The 14,738-nt window shown below is 55.3% G+C and overlaps 2 protein-coding genes across 2 annotated transcripts; one reads left to right on the forward strand and one right to left on the reverse strand.

The window, feature by feature from the left end:
* Nucleotides 1–4,101: 4,101 nt before the first annotated feature.
* On the forward strand, nucleotides 4,102–8,279 carry BDZ83DRAFT_168740 (uncharacterized protein). The gene is made up of 3 exons (XM_060501446.1): nucleotides 4,102–4,692; nucleotides 4,754–8,003; nucleotides 8,073–8,279. The coding sequence occupies exons 1-3, from the start codon at nucleotides 4,448–4,450 to the stop codon at nucleotides 8,076–8,078; spliced, it is 3,501 nt and encodes a 1,166-aa protein (XP_060367998.1). The 5' UTR covers nucleotides 4,102–4,447; the 3' UTR covers nucleotides 8,079–8,279.
* Nucleotides 8,280–10,249: 1,970 nt separating this feature from the next.
* On the reverse strand, nucleotides 10,250–14,444 carry BDZ83DRAFT_749491 (uncharacterized protein; the record flags this gene model as incomplete). The annotated part of the gene is made up of 7 exons (XM_060513773.1): nucleotides 10,250–10,672; nucleotides 10,728–10,911; nucleotides 10,966–11,415; nucleotides 11,510–11,838; nucleotides 12,127–12,223; nucleotides 12,437–13,482; nucleotides 13,521–14,444. 7 exons carry the CDS (start codon nucleotides 14,442–14,444, stop codon nucleotides 10,250–10,252), a joined length of 3,453 nt encoding a protein of 1,150 aa, XP_060367999.1.
* Nucleotides 14,445–14,738: the final 294 nt, after the last annotated feature.

Consider the following 14,738-nt stretch of genomic DNA (forward strand, 5'->3'; position numbering starts at 1 on the left):
TGGTGTTGTAATGTTGAACGCAGAGTGTGCGTCAACTCGATGCTCAGATATTATCAAGTGAGGTTGGATGCCGAGGCAGGGAATCATCGCCGTTTTGTTCCTTATCATATTCGCAGACGACCATGATCTTGAATTGGAGATATCCAAAGCTGTGGTTCGCGATGGCGGAGGGCAACCCCTGGACGAGCCTGAGAGAGCACACAGCCGCCTGGACTGGCTTGATGGACGGCGTACCTTGAACACAAGCCGGGAGCATTGGTGGCTTGTGTCAATTTAACCGTGACAGCAAATCAAGCAGTCTGTCATTTGCTGCACAGGCAATTGCCAACCATGGTTAAATTCTTGACTGACAATGTTGGGCGGTGACGTCCGAAGTTGGGCGATGTTGATTGAGTTTCGTCATGGTGATTCTGCAATAAAGTGTTCATTCCTTTTAGTTACGGTATCAAGATGCAAACTCGGTATTGACACAGCCTGCGACTAGAACGCGGGCAATTGTGTTGCCACGGGGTCTCGCTTTCCCCGCAAGTCTTGGTCTTGAAGGCTTCTTGAAGCCGCAGTTTCCGAAAGAGTCGACGGACTGACACGACCGGCCTAGACACCAAGATGTCGCGGCTATATGACATGGATCGTCTGGAGCGGGCAACTGGTTTGGTGACCGGGAAGGTTCTGCAGTGTGCACTGCAACTCTGAGCTCTCAAGGCAACGTCGGGAGCTGGACATGTTCCTCCGAGGGAATAGTATAGCGTGGGCGTACTTGCCAGTGCAGTGCGGGTGGTTCGCGGCTGTGAATCGGATCGAGACTGTCAAATCAGTTGGGCCCCCAACTGCAGTCGACGACAGGCCATATCCCTATACCCAAATCAGGAGGGGGCCAGTCGGCTACTCAATTTGAGTGGAAGATGAGGCGAAGTTGTGTGCTTGCTGGACGGAGATTTTGCGCCAGAATGTAGTATGCAATTTGGAAGGGGCAGCATCCCGCCTGGTATGGAGGGATGGCACATCTAATGGCAGTCTGAAGGCTTTACTTGACGGTGGTCCCATGGCTTTGGATAAGGGGTACGGTTAGGGAGATGGAATGGGCGTATTGTCTGTCAATGGAGGGAGCAGTATCGATGGAAGTCCCTGGCAGAGAGGTCGGTTCCATGGGTAGTATCGCATCGCCGCCCGCATCTCTTGCAGCTGAGGTGCTCGATCCAGCTCGGAAGGGACGACATTAGTAGGCGAAATAAGAGCCGGGGTTCTCTCTTCTCCTGGCCGTAAGGCTGCCGGGCACGGCGTGCACGAGGAGCTCCAAGATGCCCAGGCTTCGTACGACGCTTCAGATGTAAGGTAAGGTAAGTAGCCCATGCCGCAAAAACTGATGTTGTGCGAAGAGTGTAGGCATGTCCACGTAACCACCCGAGAAGCAGACTGGGTGTAGTGGTGTAATAGGATTCCTGCACGAATCTATCCAGAGTAAAGTACAATGAGGTGAGGTAGTTGTATGTGGTTGTGGACTATTTGAGACGTTGTTGAGCTGTTTAGATTTGCCCAAAGCCGTCTAGCGGCATCATTGGAGTGCAAGCTCTCGGCATTCGACTTGCAACCTGGCACTTTTGTCTCGAATCGGAGGGTACCTTACGGACCTGACAGGGACGGCGGACGCGGCGCACGCACCATTGTCTCCGTCTCTTCCATTGACCGGGAGTCTTGACTCTTGGGTAGGAGTGTTAGGTCTTGCCCGTCGGTACGGGAAATGGACGGTGCTTGCCGCCTTCCATTCCAAGTCGAATATTCCATGGGCAACGGGGGATGGGAAGGTGCAAAGTTGGAAAAATATGGAGAGAAAATGTGGATAGGTAAGGGAAGGTCTCCACTATAGACCGCCACGAGTGTCAAATCGTTGTCCCGCTCAGCCGTTGTCCCTCGTCCCTTCCTCCCTGACGAGGTATGTACCGTTCTCCACTTTAGCCTAGGTCTGCCCGGGTGAGGAAGGAGTAAGGAACATGGAAAGGGAAGGGGAAGAGGGGCGGGCCTGGAGAGAGAGAGAGAGAGAGAGAGAGACGGGGGGAAGGCATGAGGTAGGTAGTCAACCTTTGAAAGTGAAAAAAGGGAAGGAGTAGACGACAAGCGAGATCTGATACCTTCCCCAGAAGTTGATTGACTGTCACTGTCAATGTCAGCTACCTGTTCGTACTCTTTGGGTTGTTCATTGGAAGAGTAGAAATGATATACCAACTAGCGACAACTAGACTGGAAGTCTGTAAGGCACTGGACGCTCTCCCTTACCTTAGTGCCTTGAGCTTCGGGTCAGGCATTGACAAGGCTGGGGCTCTTTCACCCCTAAAAGACTACACTAAGGCCGATCGGCTGCCGTTTCACACTGACCTCAACCCTCCGCTTGGCCCCGTTATGGGCGCTGCATCGTGTCAGCCAGTCCCCTGTCTTGCTCTGAGCTGTCTGCCCTGGTCTAAACTGCCCTAAGTTTGGAGAAAGAGACAGAAGGTGACGACTGGCGGGCGGGAGATGCGAGGGTCCAGGGAAATCCAGAGAGGGTACGGAGTACTGACGTGTGACTGTGGTCCTCTCCATGAAGCCATGTACCTTTCCCCACCCGGAAACCTGATGCTGACCACCAATCCCCTGAACCTCAGTCTACCTTACTTTACCTTACTCCGTACCTCTTACTGCCCGTGGATCCAAGGTATTCACACACACATACCTGCTCCGTACACACGGCATGGCATGCGTGTGGTGCAAGTAGTGTGTAAAGTGACAATGGCGGCGACGGTGGCCCTGCCAGGCATTGGTTTACATCAGGCACGCCGCACCTTGCCTTGCTGCTTCGCCTTGTTGGCCCATATACCTCACACTCCACGTTGGCTGATGCCATGTATCCTCTTTATGCCTGAGGTCTGAGGTCTGAAGTTGGGTCGACGATAGAGCTGCGGCATCTGGTATTGTTCAGTGGAGAGGATGGGAAGATACCTTAGGTATGATGTATCTAAAGTCGGGTCTGGTCAATTGTGTAACTGTGTACGGAGTACATCGCATCTCTCAGAAGTACCGCGAGTCACTTCTTTGTAAGAGAAAGAAGACGCCTTGGTCCAAGTACCTCCTCCTCCGAGGCAAGCAGACAAGAGGTACCTCACCTTTCTGCCCCTGCCTCGCCGTCCCTCCTTACCCCCTAACAAAGTGTCCTTACTGGCCAGTCGTCTAAACTCCCGTCTCCTGTCCTGCATCTGCTCTGCACTTGCTTGCTTGCGTTGCTTTGCTTGTACCGGAACACACCAAAACACTCCAGACCAAAGGCCAACCGCCAAAGGGTCCCTTTCACCACCAAGCCTCTCAACTCACATATCCTCCTACTCCTCCGCTCGTGTCTCTTTTTTTTCCCCCCTCTCCCACTCCCACACTCCCCATCTTCAACCACACCCCCAAACCCCCTATCCCTTTCTCCAGGCCTCATCGTCCCTATACTAATGAAGCCTGTATATTGAGACCGTTTACTTTTGTTTCTTTCCTCTCTCTTTTTACGTCTTGCTCAAAAAGATCATCTGGAGGAAAGGACAACGAGCTGGGTTTCGCCCATCACACAGTTCCATCGTCTTCGGTTGCTTGTTGGAGATCCACGACGTCTAGACACACTGGGAACCTGTGGAATCTGATCCGAGAGATTGGCCAGACCAAAAGGACGCAACGCTACGCATCCGCATCCGCATCGCGCATCGCAGCACCACCAGCAACCGGCGGCACCAAGCACCCACATTGACCCAAGCCCACCGCTAAAAGCTACGCGACCACAAAACGGCCACCCGAGTGCCTGGCAAGAGAAATCTTTCCATCACCCCCAGCGCCCGATTTTCGTCCACGTCCACGTCCACGTCTAAAGCCCACTTGTCCCCCCCGACATTCCTTGACCTCACTCCCCCCGACCGACGTCGAACTCTCCTTTTATTTTCTCGAGCACCCAGCAGCCCTTTTGCAACCGACCGACTGGCTGGCCTGGCGTACCTTGTAATACCTGGAAACACGCACAAACACGACTTTCAACTCTTTCGACCCTTCGACGAACATTCCTTACCGCACAAAGGCCCCAACAACCACACCAGTCTTCTTTCGCGCGCCTCTGCTCTGCTCTGCTCTACGCCTGCCATTGTTGCTCTGCCCACCGACATTGGACAGCCCGACAGCAGCAGCTCCGGACAATCCGTACAATACTCGTCCAGAAGAGACGCTGGGAACTGACGCAGCACCGTGCCGTCACCCTCCCTCAAAACCCCCGACTGTGGAATACGAGACGTTACGGTCTCGAAGCTGTCCACAATTCATTGGGTCCATTTCTCCCCCGCGCCTGTCAGCCGTCGACCGGGAGAGCATTGCTCAATTTGTCAACGACAGCAACCCATTGGGAAATTTCTAGTGTCACAGAATTTCTGATGAGCTTTGGCCTAGATAATTGATAATGTCAACTAGATCTGATCACCTGGCCATTGGTTACCCGCCCCAATCTGCCACACAGAATCGGTCCACCTCACCAACCGCCAACAACACATCCCCCATTGACCCGACCGCTGGTTCATCTGTCAGATCACCATTCGGCCTGCCAGGCGGTCTGAACCACTCAAGCAAAATGGCTAGCGCCTCGCGATCAGGGGCTGGCTCTCCGTCACACGAGATGCCCGGCTCCAGCAGGCTGTACTCCAAGAGGTTCGTTCGCTCTGCCACCCTGCGACTGACCATCCGTCCTTTACTGACCGAAATCCGACAGAGCCCGCGAGATTCAAGCTCAAGAAGGCGTCCCCGGATTGCCGGTAAATCCTTGGGGCGGTCCGCCGACCAGCGGCAACTCTACGCCCCTCCGCGAGAACATCCCCGAGTCGCCAACCGATGGCTTTCCTGACTTTGCCCAATTGCCCACCCCCGATTCCATGCCTCAGGCGAGACGTGCCCGTGCTGGAACCGTGCCATCACGATTCTCACCCGGCGGTGTAGGCAATGGCCTGCTCAACCTCCCGGCTATGGCTCCCAAATCATCCCGGCCAACTCCGTCCCACAGTCCGTTCAAATCTCCTTCTCCCGGTCTCGAACCGGTAGACACGGCTTCCAACAACTCTGCTCTACTCTCCCGTCTCCGCGCAGGATCAATGCCTCAGCGGAGCCCTTTTGCGCAGATCCCTGGCACCAGCTCGCCCTTTGGACCGTCCATTTTCAGCAGTTGGAACCCTACCGGAACGGGTCGCGATAGGGGTATGACTCTTGCGAGCATTGCGAGCATCGGCTCGACCAATGGGCCGAGCTCGCCTACGCAATCCCAGATTTCCAGAGAGGGGGGTGGAGAAAGCGATGTCCATATGAGGACGCTGGACTACTTGGGACTTGCTGAGACGCCGCAGCCTCCCCGCGCCCAGTTGGCAACACCGTACATTCCGAGCTTCAACGACTTTACTAAGGCTAATCGTTTCCGCTCGTACTCGGTTAACAACAAGGACAAGTACGCAGACGAGGAGGACGATGAGTTCGAAGATATGACCCTCGAGAGCCAGTATGTCGCCCACCTCCAGGATCAGCTCGCAGCTACGAACGCTGCGATCCACAACCACAACCTGGCCGTACAGGCGTTTGCCAACCAAGCAACGCGCCCTCGTGCCCGAACAGCCGGCGTCCTCGATACCCCTGGCTCTCGCCTCATGCGAACCTACATGTCCGGCAACGGCATGGGGAATGCCGTCCCTCCTGCGGAGATCCGTCTGCCGGACGAGAAGGAGTTTGACGACCTCCCGCAAGCTGTGGCTGCTATGAACCTGGGAAGGTCGAGCAGTCGCAATGCGGGACTGCTCAATGCCGAGGACCAGGGTCTCGAGGGTCCTACCAGCGCCCTCTGGCTTGGCAGCATCCCGACTTCAACTACTACATCGACTTTGACAGAGATGTTTAAGGCATACGGCCACATCCTGTCCGCTCGTGTTCTCACGCACAAGAACTGCGGTTTTGTGAACTTCGAGCGGATGGAGAGCGCCATCACTGCGAAGGCCAGCATGAACGGAAAAGAAATCTTCCCTGGAGCAGGACCCATTCGCATCAACTTTGCCAAGCCACCTTCTGCCTCGAACACGCCCGGCCATGACGGTGTCTTCCCCTCGCCCAGCCCCGACCCGTTCGCGAAGAACCAGGACAATGCGCAGAATGCGGCCACTGGTACCGCTGGCGAGAGCGCAAACGCATCGGCCCAGTCAGCCAATGCTGCTCCCGTTGTGCCTCCTCTGTCAGAAATGACGAGTGACATCATGCGCATCGTTAAGCAGTTCCAGGCCACTGAGGAGGATGCTGCCAAGATCTCCCGCAGTCTTCAGTCGTCGATCCAGTTCACCAACTTCATCGACGAGATTCCCCCTATCCGGGAACCGGCCCACACGCGAGTTCACGATGCCCCGAGACTCAGAGATATCAGAAAGAGAATCGACAACCAGAGCCTCTCCCAGGCCGAGATCGAGACAACCGCTCTCGACATGCTACCAGAGATTGCCGAGCTAGCGTCCGACTACCTTGGCAACACTGTTGTACAGAAGCTCTTCGAGCACTGCTCCGACGATCTTCGGGACGCCATGCTGGCGGAGATTGCTCCTCACATGGCGGAGATTGGCGTACACAAGAATGGCACCTGGGCTGCCCAGAAGATTATCGACGTTTGCAAGACCCCGCATCAGATGAGTTTGATTGTCGAGCACCTCAGACCTTACACCATCCCTCTGTTCCTGGACCAGTACGGCAACTACGTTCTTCAAGGCTGCCTCAAGTTCGGTGCTCCTTTCAATGACTTCATCTTTGAGACCATGCTCAGCCGCATGTGGGAGGTTTCTCAGGGCCGCTACGGTGCCCGAGCTATGCGTGCCTGCTTGGAGAGCCACCACTCCACCAAGGAGCAGCAGCGAATGCTGGCTGCCGCGATCGCATTGCACAGCGTCCAGCTCGCCACCAACGCCAACGGCGCCCTCTTGTTGACCTGGTTCTTGGATACCTGCACTTTCCCTCAGCGCAGGACTGTTCTGTCCCCCCAGCTTGTGCCCTGCCTCGTCCACTTGTGCACTCACAAGGTTGCTTATCTCACCGTGCTCAAGGTTATCAACCAAAAGGCTGAGCCTGAGGCGCGAGACACCATCTTGAAGGCTTTGTTCTTCACACCTAACGACCAAATTCTCGAGGCGATCCTGAGTGACCATGCCTGCGGCGCCACCCTGATCTTCAAGGTTCTCACCACACCTTTCTTTGACGAGAGCATTCGCAGCCAGGTGGTTGAGAACGTCAAGAACGTGTTGGTCCGCATCAAGGCCCAGCCTGGTCAAGGCTACAAGCGTCTAATGGACGAGGTTGGCCTGTCGACTCGCAACAGTGGCGGTGGCCGCGATCACGGCCATGGCAACTCTGGCAATAACAACAACAACAATGAGCAGCGGCAGCGACCGGCCTCCCGCCAGGCCAACATGAACAACCAGCAGCAGCAGCAGGCTGCTCACATGAGCAAGCAGCAGTACTATAACTCGTTGAACCAACCCGTCAACCCTTCCAACTACGAGTTGGGATTCGGCGGTCAACGCAGTGAGCCTGCCGACGCGAGCATGGCCCCCTTCCCTCCCTATGGTGTTCAAAACCCCATGTACAACCAGTCCAACTCTCCCATGCCGACGCCTGCGAATCTGCAGCAGCTCCAGTACCAGCAGAGCATGCTCAACCGTGCGACGCCCCCCATCAACAACTTCTTCCCGCCGATGCAGGCAGGCTTTGGAGGGTACAGCAGCCCGAGCCCGTCCATTGACCAGTACCGCAGCCAGAACCTGGCCAACGGAAGCCCCATTCAGCCGCCGACTCAGCTTCCTCAGATGCCTCCCGGTCAGGCACCGTACGCACCTCCTGGATTTGGTATGAACATGGGAATGTCGGGATACGGTGGCTATGGCAATATGGGTGGTATGCAGAACATGGCGTACATGCAGCAGGAGCAAGTCAACGGAAGACGTGGCCGAGTAAGCGATCCCCCATTCGCAACCCCTCTCCACCAAGCCAGAGCGCGACGTGACTGACGAGTTGAAAAGCGATGATTCACACGCCACTTGTACAGACGAATTGCTAGTCAGAGAGGGTCTGACTGGCTCATGCCGCTCTTTTTTCGTTTGGTAAGGGATGGCTTGGTATGGGATCGGCACAGGAGTTTGGTTGATCTGGATCGTCATGTAAGAATGTTTGCAAGGGGGTACACGCCGCCCAACGTGTCAGGAAAATGCGCAAGCCACTCCAGATGTGGAGGAGGCCATGTCTCGATGATAGACAGGGCAACAACATGAAGCTGCCCCTCCGGAAATGTGGTCGCAGCAACGACGAGGGTCTTTTATTTTCGTTTCACTTGGGGCTCCAGAAGCCCCCCACTTGCCACTTCACTCTTCCTGTCCTTTCTTTTTTTCCGCTGGGGAAGTCTTTTTTACAAGCTTTACTATTGCTACCCTCACTTTGCTTGTGGCGTGGTATATAGAAAAACCGAGAGAGGGTAGCCGGATGTTGTCCTGAAGCCCCACCTTCGCATGGCAGTCAAGACGCAACCCCCTAAAAAATCGCATTTGCCGCTTTTCATTACGAGAGAGCTATGGAGTCGAGAGTATGTTTCCGCAGTCAAAGCATTCGTCCGTGTTTGCCGGGACCTGACGGGTTCGTTCGCTAGGCGGGAACTCTTCATAGCCACGCCAATTTTCCACCTTGGGCTGCTGGGGGTTTCTTCCATTTTTTTGTGTTTTTTTTTTCTTTTTCTTCATATTAGATAGCATGAGTATAAGGTATTGTTAGTCAAGCATTGTCGTAAAAGCTAGTTGATATTACCCACACGAGATTCCTTGGGCCCTAAGTGTTTCCTTGCAAGATGGGACGTCCATGTGTTGGTCACATCGAGTGAGAATCTTGTGCTTGAAACCATCTGCTGCTGCTCCATCTCTCAGAGATGCGACTACTGAGAGGTAACCGGACTGGCTATTTGAGGCATTGGAGTGATGTAGGAGGAAAGATGGGGAGAGAGGGGGGGGGGGACGAGGACGAAGGTGGTTTCTCCTATCGAGTGGATTGTTTTTGCTACGGAGGTTAATGTTAAATGAGAGTGGCATTTGCCTCGGAGAACGTCAATGTGCGTATGAGTGGAAAGGACTCTCGAGAAAGGCCGAGATTGTAACAGGCGAGCGTTGTCAGTTATAGCCGAGTTTCGTGGGTTTCACGCTTCTCACTGCCCCGTCTGCCATCGACAGAAGAGACGTTGATGTAAATTTCCTTGCAACAAGAGGAGAGCGCAATGTAACAGGTTTTCTTCACAAATGGACATTGCAGCATTGGAGGGAACAGCAATGGTAGGTTATATAGATCATGCGGTGTAGCATTCTATCTACTGGCCTCGTCGCTGCCTCCCTTCGTCTCCGGGGTTTGCCCCGTTTCCCCGCTTTCTCCTTCAACCTTGCCCAGATCCCCCAGGTACTCAAAACCGGCCGGCTTCAGGTCACATCAATCCCGTTTCCCAAATTGGATTTCTCGCTCTTGCCTCCCTGAAAGAAAAAAAGAAGTGCTCTGTTTCCCTGGTCCTCTAGCCAGCCCAGCCCTGCCTGCTGGTCCAAAAGAGAGATATTACGAGAAGAGGTAATGGCCTATGATACAAGATTGAGGCAGGGGGTGAGGGAGTTCCAGTAGGGGAAAAAGAAAATTGGAGGGGGTGCGAATAGGAACGTGAGGTATACAAAAGCTGGCCTTCACACGATTCCCTCCGCAAGGTGGCAGCATGGGCAGATAGCCAGATGCCCCTGCCCCTCTCGCCATAAGCACAATCCGCGTGCTTCTGCTCATTCAGTTTGCACTCTCCATGGCCACAAAGCCACGGCTATGCGAGCTTGCTTTGTCGGGTCGCTCGAATCCTGTGTGGCTTTCTGTCGTACCTGTCTCGGTACTCTTCGATTCTATGACCGGTCTTCCTTCGCCGGTGTTTCTTTGCGCTTGCTCGCTGCTTTGTTTTGAGCCCTCCAAACTCCAGATCCGTGTGGGAGTCGTGTCTTGGGGAATCAAATAAGAAAAGAGTAAGAAATGGGCTATATCCGTAATTGGTTGTGTTGGCTGCTGATCTCCTAGTTTTAGGACGAGGCGAACCATCCACTGCCAATTAGCGTCTCAACACCACCCTTGTGTGTTGTGTTCGGTAAGATAAGAATAATCAGTTAAAGATATAGTTGAAGTCGCTGTTCACGCCAGCCTAGTCGATATCCATGTCGGGCACATCATCTTCGTTCGCGTCGTTGGGGACCTCCTGCGAAGACTTCTCGCCCAGGCTGTTGATCGGCTCCGGGTTATCTTGGGTCGTAGTCGCTGGCGTAGGAAGGTCGGCAGGGGGCTCGACGGACTCGTTTTTGATCGAGGCTGCGTCGTCTCCGGTGCCAACAGTGCCGTTGGTATGGTCACTGTCGATCGCTGTTTGATCGGCCTCGATGCCCGTACCAGAAACACCGCTGTCTTTTTGCTTGTCTCCAAGCAAGCCTCTGATGCGACCAGTCATGGCTTCCATCTGAGCTAACATGGCGCGGAGACTCTGCTTGTCGGTAGTATTTAGATCTCCGCTTGCAAAGTTGTTTACACTGCCACGAGCCATGAGCGAGAGCATAGCTGGCTCGGCGTTTGTCTGTATGAACGTGTCAGTCACAAGTGCTTGCAATTCCACACAGTTCTTGACTTACTAGCAATGCCTCTGTGAGCTCGTCAAGCTTGGTAGCGGGCTGAGTGGAGGCCAATTCGACCAAGTTCAGCACTGCTTGCTGCTCAACACGTGAACGAGCACTCATGGGCTCGCTGACTGGCAGCGCCTGGATGATGTTTGAAGTCGGCGAGCCCTTGATGTGACCAGCGCCATCCTTCCGAAGCCTGCAGATCTGTTAGAATTTGAAAACAACCGATTAATGATCCAAGAGAACTGACTGAGAGATGAAGTCGAGGACAACGCCCTTGGAAGACAGTCTGTAGACGCGACCAAAGGTCTTGACGTCGCTCCAACCCGAATTCTCATCCTCGGATTCTTCGTCATCATCGTCAATCTCAATAAAGCCATTGTTTTTCATGCCGCGACTGAAGGCAGGAATGATGACTGGCGCGCCTTTGATCTTCCGGAAGCGGTGAGCTGGAGCAAGCTCCTCTGGCAACGTAGCCAACAGGTCGTCTGCATGCGCCGGGCAACGCCATGTTCGCACCACAGGCGGGATTGCCAGGGGAGGATCGAGGCAATCCAGATGCCAGTGCAGCCCGCAGAGGCTGCAGGGGATGATGGCTCGATTATCGGCGGTCGGATGTTGACAATTGTGGCATAGCACAGCAGATCCGTCAGCTTCCTGAACCTTGAAGAAGTCTGGGGCTTCTTCATAGCCCTTCTTCCTGTTGCAATTGTCAGTCGTTGTGATTCCCAGGGAGAGTCGGGATGAGATGTCTGGGAGACGGCGAGACAGTGAGGACAGGAATTGTGACTTACTTTGGCTTAGCGGGCACTACCACATCCTCGTACTCGCCTTCAGGGCCGACCTTGACGCCCTCAAAGTACACACGCACGCCTTGCGGCAGCTTGTAGGCTCGAGGATTAGTCTTCTCCAGAGTGTTCATCAAACCGCCAAAGGGACCCTTGTGTTCGGGCACCCTGGTGGGGTATCTATTGCTGAAACAGACGTTGCAAAACCATTCCTCGGGGAGAGTGTCGCCCAGCCCAAGGTCAACACACTCGAAATGGAACGACCTGGAGCAGTTCTCGCAGCAGACCAGCTCTCCAACACCGCTGCATGCTGAGCAGTAGTCGTCATTCTCATCCTGATGAGATGTGTCAGCAGTGTGGTCGTTGAGGCAATTTACGGGAAATGAGTAGGAGTGTGGGTGCAGGCTGGCCGGTAAAAATGGGAGGTCGGGACTGGCCGCTAAACTCAGTATGCCTCGGGATGTGCGCCTTGGCCCCCGAAAACCATGCCCTCACCATTCGCCGACCTTTGCCCGGCCCCATCATCTTCTCGCTCCTCGTACGCAACAATGAGGGTGCGGCATCGATGAAAATGACCGCAGCTCCGTGCTGCTGCAGGATTCGTTATTGGACTGGTAGCTTACCTGGTTGATTGGGCCACCGCCGTTGGCGGCAACTGCACCGCCCTCACCGCTGGCACGAGGTAGTCCAGCCGCAGTGCCTCCCTTCTTCTTCACGGGTCTGTAAGAATGCGTCAGTCTGTGTCCAGCTTGATTTTGCGAAACATGGGTGAAATTTCACGGACAGACGATGGCAGAGACGAGGATGCTGCGGTGCGACGCTGCCAGGCTCGCGCCACCCATCACTGGCGCCCTCGTCTCATCATGTCAAGTCATCCGCTTTGCCACAGCGAGGCTCAAATTTTATGATGCAAAGGGGGAAAATGCAACTTACGAAGTCTTGATACGCAAGCCAGTCCGTTGCTTCTTCGTAGGGCGAAGATTCGTCGGGGTCGCAGCTCTAGAACTCGTGGCGGGCGTCACCTCTCCGAGAATTGACGGCGCAGTCGGCGAGCTCGTATTGTCGATCTCGTCGTGCGTCCTCTTTGCTGATCTCGTCGTTCTCGTGCTCAGGGTCAGATTCGCAGGCAGGTTCGAGCTCGGCGCTGGTGTCCTTGCCGACTTGCGCAGATTCACTGCTGGCGAAGATGCGGCCATAGATCCAGCCCTGCTTCTCATGTCGGAACCGCGAATGTGGCTCTCAGGCTGGGGCGTCTGGCTAACTGTGCTATCGCGTGCATCTCTCCTACGCAGGGTGGTTGCATCGTTGCTGGGCAGCACACGGGGAGTCTTGTCCTTGTTGGCGTTCTTCTTGCCATTCGCCTTTGAGGGTGCTGCTGTCGTCGAAAGGTTGGGGAAAATGGGCGAAGAAAGTCGACCAGGCATGTTGCTAGCCCCTGCAGCTTGAGATACGTTTGGGGGGAGGGTGGGTGAGTTTGGGTTGGATGCGTCAGACACGCTCGTCTTAGCAGCAAGGGATCTGCCGCGTCTCTTCATTGGCTGTGGATCGGCTGGCGGTGGTGCGCTGGTCAAGGTGGTCTCGGGGTCGGCCCCAGCAGCCGTGGCAGCCGTCGTGGCACTGTGACGGCGACTGTGGCTGTCGCCTTGAACAGCCGCGGAAACGGGCGGAGAGCTGGGCGACGGCGAGTCGGGCGGCAGGGACGGCGATGCAGAGAGCTCTGACAAGGACGAGTCGCTGCTTGCAGAATCTCTCCGGGCACGCTTGCGTGACGGGGTCATGGTCGCGATGGTGGTTTCCGCCGCCAGTAAAGTAGTGTCGTCGTCTTCTTCGTCGTCGATGCTCATGCCCATGGGTGATTCCGGAATCTCTCTGCCCTTGCTAGCCTTTTTAGTTGGGGTAACTTGAGGCATATCGTCGTCTTCTTCGTCCGATTTTGAGAGGTCGAGGGAGAGAAGATTGCCGTAGGGTGCTGGCTTTGGCTTGTGGGGGTGAAGCGCGAGTTGGTGGAAGGGGGCACAAAAAAGTAGCAAGCCTGATTGTCCTTCTTGCCTTCTCGCTTCTTCTCCTCGATAAGGCGAGAAAATTCGTCGAGGGTGTCTTCGTCGGCTGTTTGGTGGTAAACGTCCTCAAACATGGAGAGGAAGACCGGGTTGGAAGAATTTTCGTCGTAGAGGGTCCGGAGTGCCCACGCAGTGGGATAGCGGTAATGCCGGAGCGCCTCGTCGATTGCGACCTCCACAGCCCTCTCGACGACGTCCTTGTTCTCGGGCGTCGATTCTGAAGGCTGCACGGCGTCGCTCGAGGGAGCCATTTGATGAAGTGAAGCTGATGCACGGCGTCCTACCGATGAGCGCGACACACTCTTGCGTGAGATGGAGGCAGATGTACGACGGCCCTGGCTCTTTCCTGCGGCTGCCTTGGGCGTGTAGTCGTCGTCTTCGTCGTCGTCGTCCAGACCACGTGCGGGAAGAGATTTTCTGGTCGCCTTTTGAGCGTTGGCTGGAGGAGTAGGCAGGCGCGGAGGGGGTGTCGGTGTCTCTGAGCGCTTTGCCATGGAAGATGCATCTGCCTCATCAGCTGCTGCTGCCGCTGCTGCCGCCGCCGCCTTTGCTGCAGCTGCGACAGCAGAACTTGCTGAGCTCGACTTGAGGATAATCTTCCTGACGGGATTCGCAACTTCCTGACCCGGCTTTTTGGCCTGTGGTCCCTTTGGCAGCGTCCCCAGGGGCGCCATGTTCTCGGTGACGCCGTATCGCATCAATCCAGCCTCCTCGAAGCTCGGCTTGCTCTGCACCGTAGGCTCCAACCATTTCTGCATGAAGGTCCTCGAGGCCTCGCTTGCTCCATTGCTCTTCTTGACAGGTTCCGATCCTCCTCCTCCATTGGCGTGCTGATGCGGGCTGGAAAAGCGCGACCGCGTGGCTCTCGTACTCGTGGGCATCATGGCAACTGGGCTCTCTAGGGCCCCTGACCTCCTTGCCTTGGACCAGACGGGCAAACGCTCCGAGTCGGACGCCTAGGATCGCGTTAGTTTCGTGTCTCTGTAGGGCAAATCTGGGTATGATTACTTCTCTCGTCTTTGAAGGCATTCAGCGATACGGTTCGGGCGCGTTCCCTCCACTTGCGACGCGAATGACTTTAGGAAAAGGAGGGATGGGAGAAGAAAGGGTGTGAAGCTGCGGGATGGACCTCGAGGATTTTCGGAGACAACGGACTGGGGGGCTAATGGAGAGCT

Source organism: Colletotrichum acutatum (assembly GCF_030867785.1).
Source record: "Colletotrichum acutatum strain CBS 112980 chromosome Unknown BDZ83scaffold_20, whole genome shotgun sequence".
Taxonomy (NCBI): Eukaryota; Fungi; Ascomycota; class Sordariomycetes; order Glomerellales; family Glomerellaceae; genus Colletotrichum; species Colletotrichum acutatum.